Genomic DNA, 12,202 nt, shown 5'->3' with positions numbered 1-12,202 from the left:
TTCGATATAAAGTGAAACACAAGACACTTTATACAAATCGTTTCCTGAATACCCAATAAAAAACAATAAACTTAACCATAATTCCTTCATAGCCAATAAAGAATAAAGAATAATAAATCCAATTCATACTTCCTTAAGAACCAGTAATGAACAATAAATTAAATCCATAATCAACTATTGAATGATTATGACCACTATAAATTTTCCCATTCTTGCTCTTGAATATCCAATAGACGATAATAATTTTAATTCATAATTCCTGAATACCCAATAAAGACAATAAATCAAATCCATAGTTAAACTATTGAATGACTATGACCACTGTAATTTTTCCAAAGCTTCTTCTCATATGACAAGAAAACCCACTGCTGTTGGCCTTCGAGACTGTAGAAATCGGAGCCTCCATTAAAATTTGGTTCATCCCACCTAAAAAGTTGTGGCAACACCACAATGGGTGGACAACTAAATTATCCCAAAATGACAAAATGTTGACTGCCGTTGCCCACTGCTAAATTTGCCGATGACAATCGGTATTTGTTTACTGACAACTAATTGCCGGCGTGAGTCAATTTCCGACAGGACGCAAGTCCAGTAGGAAAGCCTATCGGTTAATTAATTAACAGAGAGAATTTCTATCTAATTTACAATAATTAATACTCATGGTTAATTAACCGAAACTAATAAGCAGGAGCAAAAATAACACAAGCCAAACATACATAAACAATAACACAGATATACTCAAGAAACCTCAGTTTGAGGAAAAACATGCAAATGTTAGATCTTCTATTCAGCTTAACAACAAACTTTCTTTCAAAAATATAATTGAATTTGCTACAACAATCTTACATCTATAGAAACCCACCTGCTTTACTTAGCTTGCAAAAAAAATAAAAAACTTTCCTTAATTTTCTTGACTGTAATCATATAAAATCACTCTTGATTTATACAATCTCACAAATTCAAAATTATTCTATTAAAGCATAAAATTTAATACTGTTTTAGAAAATCCAACTCAAATTATTTTAAAACAATTCCACCTTAAAAACTTGGAACAAGCACGTGTATCATAGTAATTACAGTAGTCCCATTTTTATGCGAATGTGTAAATAATAGGTTCTCCACAGTAAAGGCATCAACTTTACCACTCCACCCGAACACACAACAGATTAAAGATGGTGCTTTTCCTTTCAGTGATGTCTATATGCTACTCAAAATAAATATCGTAGGAGGTCTACCATACTAAAATCTGGGATCCCTTCTTCTCCAACTGAAAGAATACATATTACATGGAAATAATAGAGTATGTGCAGAATATAACAGCCTTCAATGTTCTTCCTCCAAATCAAGGTCCCAACAGACTACTTAGGCCAAAACTAAGTAAAAGCAAACATACTAATGATAGCTGTGGCCTCCTAATCTTAACTTTTTCCTTTGTAAAAAAAATAAGCGATCTAGTGCAAGAAAGCATACGTAACAATGCAAATGTAGATTACCAAGGCTGTTGGTACTAACATGAAAAGAGGCACAACTGCTCCTATAGACCGACCACTTCCACAGGAAAGGGTTCCAAGCTTTATTTGAATCAAATCCATCAAAGCCAGCATCAGAAAAATGGACCCACAAACTGAACCCGAAGCAGATAAAAGCATCCCAACTCTTAAAAAGGTGTTGTTGATGTGAGCCTTGAAGACCATCTTAACATCATTACTATTGATCAGAACTATGGCTTGCTTCAATCCCTGTGCAACCAAGCTGGAGAACAGAAATGAACCGAATGACACTACTTGGAATGTCAGAAGATTTCTTCTAATGTCTTCACCTGCGTAGCAATTTGAATTTTCCACTAATGCTCCGTCACTAGGAGACGTTGCAGTCAAACCAACAAATACAGCTAATGTGAATAAGGAATTGACATTGACAAGGCCATCAAGGGCTGTGACATGAATGCTTGTTGTTCCTTTGCCTAAACTATAACTCGGTCCATCCGCAATCTCCTCCTCCTCATATCTACGCCAAAAAAGAATCATCACAAAATTGAAAAAACATTTGTTTATGAAAAACATGCAAGCTACAAGAATGTCACACATAAAATCAATCGATTCTAATATGTATCGGATAGCTCTTCTGTCACAAACATGCATCCAATTTCATGTACACTGTAGCTCTACAAAAGAATTTAAAAAGCATAAATTGGGAATCTTGCAGTGTATAATGCATCTCTAGAATTTACCAGTCGCAACCACTCATCTATAATTAAATTCCAACTCATAAATACAAAAAAAGTATATACATGACGCCAGCTCAGACTGAAAGGAAGCAGATGTTGCCAATTAATGAGAGAAGGAATCAATTGGAATGGAGCCTGACTTCTTCATGGCTCTTTAGATGGTGAAGTTTAGGTGTAGAACTGAAGATATCCTCAATGACATGATTCGAGCTAATTCGACGTGCTGATTCACAAACCTGACCTTTCATAACTGGTTGCTAGAGATCGTAACCATTGAACTTCAAATACACAACTCCATTGAACCATTTATCATTGACAAGAACAAGGGGTAAGCTCCAAAACATTGCAACAGACATATCATCACAAGTTTGTCTTATGATAGTGGTATAGCTCTTACAGTTGAAGATTTTATAACCTGGTTGTAGAAAGAGGTTTATTCCCAAGACAAGTAAAGAATTTATTTATGGAATTCGTTAGAAATCTGAATCCATTAGAACAAAAACAGGAGTGGACAGCCTAATCTATTGGCATATCCTTGGCTCCTCTGACTATTGATCGCTTTGTGGAGGACCACAATGTAAAATTGTTGTCAACTGAAAATTACCCTCTAGATAATATAAATTCTGGAGATCAATTGCTCTGGATTGCTGTTTTGATGCTTAGCAATATTGCAATAGTTTGAAATTTGCGAGAAAGTTTGGAAGTGGGTTATTGCATTTCTGAGGATCCTTTTGGTTATGAAACTATGTCTCTAGTTCTTCCAACAGAAGTAATTTTCATCTCAGTTGTAAATCTTTGTCTATAGTTATGTTTATTTCTCAAATTTGGAGCTATTTTCAAAATTTTGGAAGCTTTCTCATGGCATCAGCAAAGTCGGAATGTTATCACTTTATCGTATTGAATCAGCAGTCAGGTTTAGCATCCGTCCCCTATTTTCCAAGCTTGTGCTGGTAATGACCTCAGTATCAGTCCGGTTTAAAAACAGGGCCGGAGGATGCATAGAGATGCTCTACCTGTTTGCTTCTTATGATCTCTTCTCTCCAGTTCAATGGCAGGAGGATGCATAAAGATACCACTCTACAGTCCACTCTTTATGCTTTTACAATCATTATTGTGGCTATATGATGTGAAATGTTCAGATTTGCTTTAGCTCCTATCCCATTATCTATCTTCAGATATTCTGGTATATTTCAGAGTTTGCCTTGTTTTTCTAGAATATTTGCTCCGCAGTTTCTTAGTTCTCTTCATCAGTTTTTCACGCGTTACAACAAGGTCAAAATGATGGAAACCTTGTGAGCGTACGAATCTGTAGCACACCTTGTCTCCGATCCTTAATTCCACAAGTGTGTTATTATTATTTAATATTAAGCATGGAAAAAAAGTTTAAATGTTGTTTCGTTAACAAAGCAACGGCTTCATCAATATGCCTTATGGACCAAAATTCCAGTTCAGTAAAAGTGATTATGCATTAAGACAGTTTTCTCCAGATTTAAATTGGCTTCCACATTTCTGAGGTTTTCAATTCCGTCTTCAAACGGGAGCATGAAAGGCGCAGCTTGTATCTTTCTTTTCTCCTACCCAGCCTGCTTATTGAGGGACTTGTTGATTGCGAAGATCTTTTCAAATTTCCCCACTCTAAAATTATGAACTCCGGGGGGAATCTATAACTATCTATACTTTACAAACCAAGGCTCATGCATACGAAGGACCAAATTATCCAAAAGCATATCAGTGCCCATTCATCCAAAGTTTTGGTGCGTATAGCTGAAAATCATTTGCTGCTTAACTTTTCTGAACTATTCCTTGAAAGTTAAAACCACTAACATAACTTGTAAAACCATTTGAGTAGTCTCCAAGAGTTCGAACTGTAATGGCATTGCAGGAGACATGTAATACTACAGATCTAGAACACTCTTCACTCGACTACTTTAGTCTATAACCCTAGTTTAGTCTATAACCCCAGTAGACAAGTGGCAAGGTTATGATTTAAAAAATTTGGACACCGCTCGACATGAACAGGGTGCAACCATGGTTAGAGTATATGTTTTGACATGGACTGGTTTAATGAGGACGAATGAATGATTTTAATGAAGTCCACCAGAGCAAAACAGTCTAACGACCCAAAGGAAAGCCGGATGAAATGCAACGTGACCTAAGTTTGAATCTTAAGAATGTATATTCATCCAAGTTCAATCTCAACCGCGCCAAACAAGCATAAACCAAACCGTTCAAGAAGGCAGCTAATCAGTTCACCCCAAAAATTACCAAAATAATCCTATGCAGGGTTACAATCTCTAACCTGCTCTAATTTCATACCCTACTTTAAAATCAAAAGTAACTTGCACAGTTGTAGCCAAATCAACAAAAACATTCAAACATTCAAAAGGGCTCTCAACTTCCATACCTGGAATCCATAATAATTAGCCGTAATATACTATCGAAGTGCTTCACCAATCAAAGAGGAAAGAAGACGGGGGCCTTCAGAGACTTAAGTCCTGAGTTCAGATCAGATGGTAACCGTGTCTGGCCAAGACTAATTGACTGATGTCAGAAACACCCAAATACCCTCCGAAAGATCTATTTACTTGCTCTGTTGGTCTGAACTGTGAATCCAGATTGTTTTCTGTCGCATTTCAAAGGGATGAGAGCTGTCATCGATATGTTAGGTAGAGTCGTTGGTTACCTTATTTCAGTGGAAATATTTGTAGGAATAAAGGTTCAAAAAGTGCCGGGGTTGGAGAAAAAAGCAACGGGAAGCTGCAGGGAATTTTCTTTTGCATCGAAAATGGCCATTTGCTGCCCTTTCAAAATTAGTGCTCCCAAAACCAAAGTTGAAAATGAAAGGCATATTTTTTTGGAAAAAACCACACCTTATCAAAGCATATCAGGGGCATATCAGGTTCGATGGTACAGCACATTTTTGTTTGTTTGGTTCAAAATTTTGTTTTTTTATGGAGATTTAGCTTTTTCCTCTACTCTTTTTGGTTGAGAACCAAGGATTGGTGGGTATCCATGCCAATCAAACTCATTATATCAACGGAGGTAGGTAACGGAGACACAGTGGGACCAAGGCATCACATCGGGCAGCAAACACGATACCAGACAGAGTTCAGATTCCAGACAGGCTCGATACCAAGGGCAAAACGAAGATTGGGCCCAACCCATAGCAAGATAGTGGCAGGCCTTTAGACCAGGGGCTGTAGGGCAATTTTCAAGGTGCACGTTTCCGGTTTTTTTCTTTTTATATATTTGCTCTTGCTACCTTTTGTTTTGTCTTTCATTCCTTTGATCAATGGAAAAACAAATTGTGGATACACAAACAATGAGAAAACAAACTGTGGATATGCAAAATATGGGAAAACAAACCATCTCATTGGTCAAAAATAGTACATAAATTTTGTTGCACTTTGAAACTAACCATTTGGGTCAAGATAAGGAAATATGTTTGGGTCAGCGTTAAACAATTCAAAGGCATTTTAAAATGTAGACTTGCTCGCTTGAAATGTTCACATGAAAAGCAGAAACACGGGCAAAGATTGCATAAACAAGAGAAGAAACAAAAAGATGCTGTCAAAATGTGCCCTCCTCCACACTTAGGTGGTGACAGTCATTTGTGTGGTAGCAGCAACTTTATTAACCCTGTCATTTACAACCCTACCTTCACACCTCTCGCTTGGTGCTCAGATCTTTATGTACAAGAACTTTTGAGGGCCAAGAGGAGGTTGGAGCTCCTAGAGGCTAAGGAACAAGAAAGTTACCACAATATACATGTGCTAATTGTAGCAAATAAAGCTCTTGCAGACAATAACAACGTTTTAAAAAGCTCAAATCTCAACGCTGCAAGAAACACTTTTAGTAGGGAAGCTTGAATGTGTCATGCCCAAAATCTAAGGGCAAAATACACACAATTTTATTTTTTTTAATAATAAGGAGGTTCACAAAGGTTTAAGAGTTCATTCATAAGAGAAAGAATAGGTTTACTACATTTCATCTTGAGTTTATAATCGTAAGAAGGAATACATTGTTAAAGTTAGACTCTTGTTATTAAATTAGTATCAACATTTGGTTCGTTATTACATTAATATTACAACAATGTATTAAAATTATTCTAATATCGATCGGTGGAGTATAAGTCCAACTATTGCATAGCATAGACATCAAAGAACTAATTACTATGATAACATGAAATAATTGCCTAACTACAATCAAACTCAATTCTAAAACTAAATATAATTGAATTTATGATCTATTAAAAAAAAAAAAAATGATAATAATAATATAGCAAAAAATTGAATTAACTAGAATCTAAACTAAAATTTACTAAGATAATTTATATTTGCAACATAACCATTAACTTTCTTTATCAATGAAACTAGAGTTACACTAATTAAACTTTTACTAACCATTTAATTTTAAATCTAAATTTATTAGAACTAACATCTAATAATATTTAAATGAAGGAGACGTTACGGCTATACTTACCACAATTTTCAATATTAACAAGCACTAATAAAATTCACATACTAAATTTCATTTATACTAACTCAAGATTTAAACTAACTTATTACAAACTAACATAAGTTAAAACAAAACATTAACCCAAGGACAACTAACTTAGATAAAAGAAAAACTAACTAATTAACTTAAGAACTTAATTTAAAACATAGACAATTTTAAACCCTTACTAACATCTAACCTTATAACCTAAACTAAAAACATGCTAACACAATTAGTCTAATACATTCATTAAAATACCAATAAACTATAACACTAACATCTAACATTAACTAAACCTAATACTAACATAATAAACTACCTTAACACTAACCCAAACTAAGTTTATAAACTATCATTAACTTAACTAAGTTTAATATAAACTATCATTAGCCATGTACTGCATGTACCGAGGGCGGGTGGGAAGTACGCCCATCATTCGCACGACTCCCTAGCATGCAGTAAGCCTCCAAGATGCGAGCGCACAAGAGGGATTTTAATGTTGTTTTTTTTTTGGTTTTCTTTTAAACGTGTGGTTTGTGATCAGTATGGGATTTAATGCCCACTTCAACCACCTTGTTTACCATTGCGGGGTCTATGTGCTTGGGGACCCTTAGGGAGATATAAGGTTATGTCACATTTATTTTGTTGACTTGATAAATGAGCCCGAGTCTACCCCCCGTCAAAATTCGACGCCAAGAAATTGATGAGTGGAGGGAAAATAGGTTGACTTAGGACGGAGAGGGGGTCTTAATGATTTAAAGTTTATTAGGTGAACTATAGAAAGAAAGGGATATTTCATAAGTATAAATATCCTTTTTAAATCCGACTTTAATTATTCTGATATATATGAAATTTGATAATAGATTTTAAAAAGGGAATCGAGAATGGGAATATACTCTATTGTCAAATGGATTAAATCTCCCCTCCCCATACAAATTCCAGAGAGACATTTTGCACCTAGAGATACACTTTTTTTTTTTTCATACATTTCAATACAAGGAAGAAGGGTGTGCATATATTTTTCAATTCTCTCTCTTGCAACTATATTTTTTTGTATCATTTTTTTGTTTGAATCTAATTTGATTTTTGCCACATACATAGTTTAACAAGGAAGGTGATCGATTTGTTTATCCAAAATGTAAGATTGTTTGTTTTCCCCTAGAACATATGAAATTGGATTGAAAATTTCAACATAACTAATTCCTTTTTACACACATATTTGAAACTTGAAATTTGAAAACACCATTGTTGAATCTTTTTTTTTTTTTTCTTTCACACTCATATGCATCAATTGAACAACATAAGATACAATGCAAGGAGGTTTTCTCAATCTTTTTCTCTCTATTAATCAACCTGGTTCAAGGCTCCATCGAGAAAGAACTAGTAAGAAAACCCGACATCTTTGCCAAATACATCCAAATTTAAATTCATTTTTACATAGTGTTACAATTCAATTGAATTCTCTTATAAGTCTTTCACAAGAGGTCTTTTCCAATATCTACAATGCACCAAGGGAACCATCAAAAAACAAGAACTGACTCGGAGGTAAAATAACATATTATGATAAACAATTCAAGCATACATTCCCAACCCGATTTTGCACAAATGGTTCAACATTGAACCAAAATAGGAGGGGAGGTGGATTTTCTCAATAGGAGACGTCAATCACCATACCATAACATAGTCCTTTCAGGGCTAAAATTCAAGAACTTCTATTCTTCTACAAATGCCCTTTCAAGGCCAATACAACAAGGATTTTCATTCCTTCCTCTCTTCAAGAATTCAAATTTTGATACAAGGTATGTGATGACAAGTAGGGGCCTATACACCCTTCCCTCTTTCCCTCTTCTCACCATGAGAGGAGACTCTACACTATTGAAGTTCAACTAAGGCCCTTCCCCCGTACTTGGTCACTTCTTCCCTATCCAAGGGTGAGTAATGCCAAAACAATCCCCATGAAATCCTCTCAAAATTTCAAAGAAAAGCATAAGAATGACATCCAAGAACAAGTTAAGATCCCTCCCAAACACCCCCAACACACATACAAGCAATACAAAGACCATCACAATGCTTTATGCACGAATCAAGCAAGAACAATAAGAAGAAACATGATCAAAAGAGTGAAGAACCCTACCTTCACAAAAAAGTTATAGTAAAATGACAAGTTGAGAAGAGCTTTTCCTTTCTTTCCTTCAATCTTCAAACTTCTCTGTAAAAACTAGAGATTGGGTAACAACCCCAAAACTTCTCCAAAATGCTTCTAAATATGATCCTGACTCAACTAGACTTTAGGTAACCCCAAGGTGGAGTTAAGTCACCAACTCATGAAGGAGACAAATCAATTTTCGCAATCAACCAGAAGTAAGGTTTTTGAGTGACCCTAAAAGTCAACCAAAGAGGCTAAGGGGGTGGAAAGTACTCCCAACCCCTACCCTTACCCCTAGGGTACTTAAATTTAATGTTTTTAGGCCTTAAAGACTTAATAGAAACCAAAAAAAGCTAGGAGAATTTTAAGACTATATGACAACCTTCAAAGAAAGACAATGCAAATTAGCACAAATAACAAGGGGTTCAGTCTCGTCTTTCCATTAGATTTTCTCGTTAAATATCCTGCACACTAATTGCACACATAAGTAGTTCAAGAAATCGCATGCATATATGTAAATTACGTATCAAAAAAATTATGTAAATTTAAAACATCCATCTTTCTAATAATCAATTGTTTATCTCATTCTACTCATATTTTCGATCATTAAAATTGCATAATCAAAGTGTTAGTTCTGCATTCATTTACTTCATCATTATATATGTTCATAAAACATTAAATGATGAAATCAAATATCTAAAAGTAAAGCATCACACATCATAAAATAGTATAATAATGTTCAATGCATCAAGTAATGTCTCGACATATTGAGTCATGAGTATCAAAATAGTAATGTATCAACTATGCTACGATGGGTTGGGGCGAGGCCTCACAGAATGGAAAAATATGAAGGATGATGGAAAAACTTGAATGATACATTGGAAGCAAACAAGGTCACAGCAAATACCGAGCCATCTCACAATAAGGAGAGAACGATTCTTCACACTAGTTCACTGGGAAAGGCAGAGGTTGAAGAGGAGAAGAGAAGTTTTTCAGAAATCACCAAAACTTGGGACAAAAATAGCAAACACCTTGATCTAGCAAAGGAAGAGGCAAATATTTGTGTGAACACACAAGACAGAGAGGTCAAGGAAAGGCAGCTTAGGGCATCCAATATAATTATTAAAGGAATAAAATATTATGGGGAAGGTGAACATACCCTCGACTTAACGAGGGATTCCCTACAAGAAGTGTTGTTGTGGCAAGGTCAAATCTACCAAGCTTGGAGGGTTGGCAAACCACACGTTGAGAGAAATAGGCCAATCAAGGTAGTCATTCCCAATATTAGTGACAAACAAAATCTACTTAACAAAAAATAGCTCTTGAGGGGTTCTTGCTTCTTTTTAGAGGAGGATCTAACTATGAGACAACAAGAAGAAAGAAGGGTGGAAATGGAAAAAATTAAAGCAGCTAAAAATGAAGGCAAAAGAGCTTGGATGTTCAAGGGAAAAGCAATTATTGCTTATTTTGGCACTGCCCCAATGAAGGGTAGCAAGAAGGCAACAAAGGGGTGACAGGTGCGACAACAGACACTTTAGCATGCAGCGATACAACAAGATCAACAATCACGCTTAGTGATAATAACTCAACTCTGAGTCTTCCACATCAAAACAAATAGCAATCAAGCTCAACCCAGGTGTCCTTAAGTTTAGTTTGTTGGAATTGCAAAGGTTATCCGTGGAGACGTGGGCCTAGGTTAGGGCCTATCGTGGAAGACAAAGACATAATTTGTCTCATAGAGACACATGAGCATGAGGGATGTAAGATCCCATTGTTTGAAGGCTATTGGAAGTTGGCAGTGTGGAATGAGGTAGTGGGAAATGGTAAAGGTCATGGAGGTATAATGGTTCTAGTCGAAGAAAGAGAAGGTTGTGCCATTCAGTTGGAAAAGACTGATTCTAATAAACAATTTATATGGCTCAAAATCATGAAAAATAACACTCTTCTCAGGATCACAGCCTACTAGTTTGCTCCACAAGTATCTAAAACTTATAAAAAGTATGGCTTAGATCACAATGACCCCTATGCTGTGTTAAAAAAAGATGTTGTTGTTTTTTCGCAGCGTGGGAATGTTCTTCTTGTTGGAGATTTCTTTGCTAGGACAACAAATCGACAAGCAAGTATTTTTAGCTCCAAAGTAAATGATAACCCTATTTGGCTCACAAAAGAGAGAAATCATCAATGGGAAAGAATATCCAAGGATGCTAAAGGCTGCAATCATTTTAGGGAAGAATTGATCACTCTATGTGGCACATTTGATCTAACAATCTGTAATGGTTTGACTAGATGGGCTAAATCGAGCAATTTCACTTACAACACATACAACGGGGCAAGTGTGGTAGATTATGTAATTTGTTCACAAAATTTGTATGAGAATATTAAATAAGTTGAAATTGGAGAGCACATTTGGGATCTCAAATCATATCATAGACCGCTATACATAAATTTGTATTGGGCAAAGGATAGGTAGATTGGGGCAAAAAACCAAGGCCCTCAACACTCCCCTTCTCAGGGCAGAATTTTGTTGACTTCAAAAAATAGTAACACTTTCAGAGCTACTCTTGAGAAACTTTGTATGAGACACCCTATGTATAAGCATGTTGGTAATAGTCATGATTTATTAAATCTGATTCATGAGGCTCTTTCAAAATGCAAGAGAGAAAAAAATAGAAAATCTGAAACTAATTATTTTCCAACCAATGCATGGTTTGAAAAGGAATGCAAGAGGGCTAGGAGAAATCTAAGGGAGTCAAATAAAACTAACCTTGACATTAAGGCCTACAAATAGATCCTAAAGAAGAAAAAAACTAATTTTATGTTCACAAGGAGAGAAGAGCTAATTTTTTTGGGCAGAAACAACTCCAAACTTTTTTGGAAAGAACTCCAACCAAGGAAAAAGCAAACTAAAAATAATATTACAACCACCCAATGGTTTGAATATGCTAAGAAAGTTTATGAACAAGAGGATGGAGTGGGAGGACCACCTTTGGTCAACGATACTACAAATCTTTTCATTGTTCAAGAGATAGAGATAGGGATTAAGAAGTTGGGTGGAGGTAAAACAAAAGACCTTGTTGAGCTTCAAGTAGAATATTTGAAGTGGGGTATGAAAACTCTTGCACTGCACATCACTGAAATCTTCAACAAAATCTACCAAGAAGGGTTTCCAAAAGATTGGACAATTAGCCTTGCAGTACCACTTTTTAAGAGTGGTGATGTTAACAACCCCTCCAACTATAGGACTATAATGATCAATCCCCTCTTTGCTAAACTTTTTGGCAGCATGATAGAAACTAGGATCAGAAAATGGGTAGAAGAAAACCATAAACGTG

General features: G+C 35.6%; 1 protein-coding gene across 1 annotated transcript; it reads right to left on the bottom strand.

Moving 5' to 3' along the window:
• Window positions 1-996: 996 nt before the first annotated feature.
• Window positions 997-5,095, bottom strand: LOC149555252 (uncharacterized). Its single transcript, XM_089829359.1, has 2 exons — window positions 4,632-5,095; window positions 997-2,007 (listed from the first exon to the last, which is right to left on the bottom strand). Exons 1-2 carry the CDS (start codon window positions 4,640-4,642, stop codon window positions 1,452-1,454), a joined length of 567 nt encoding a protein of 188 aa, XP_089685485.1. The 5' UTR covers window positions 4,643-5,095; the 3' UTR covers window positions 997-1,451.
• Between the last annotated feature and the right edge of the window lie 7,107 nt (window positions 5,096-12,202).

The sequence above is a fragment of the Cupressus sempervirens genome, chromosome 5 (assembly GCF_028749045.1).
Source record: "Cupressus sempervirens isolate cs-2001-9-10 chromosome 5, ASM2874904v1, whole genome shotgun sequence".
Classification (NCBI taxonomy): domain Eukaryota; kingdom Viridiplantae; phylum Streptophyta; class Pinopsida; order Cupressales; family Cupressaceae; genus Cupressus; species Cupressus sempervirens.
This window is presented reverse-complemented; position numbering and strand designations above follow the sequence as displayed.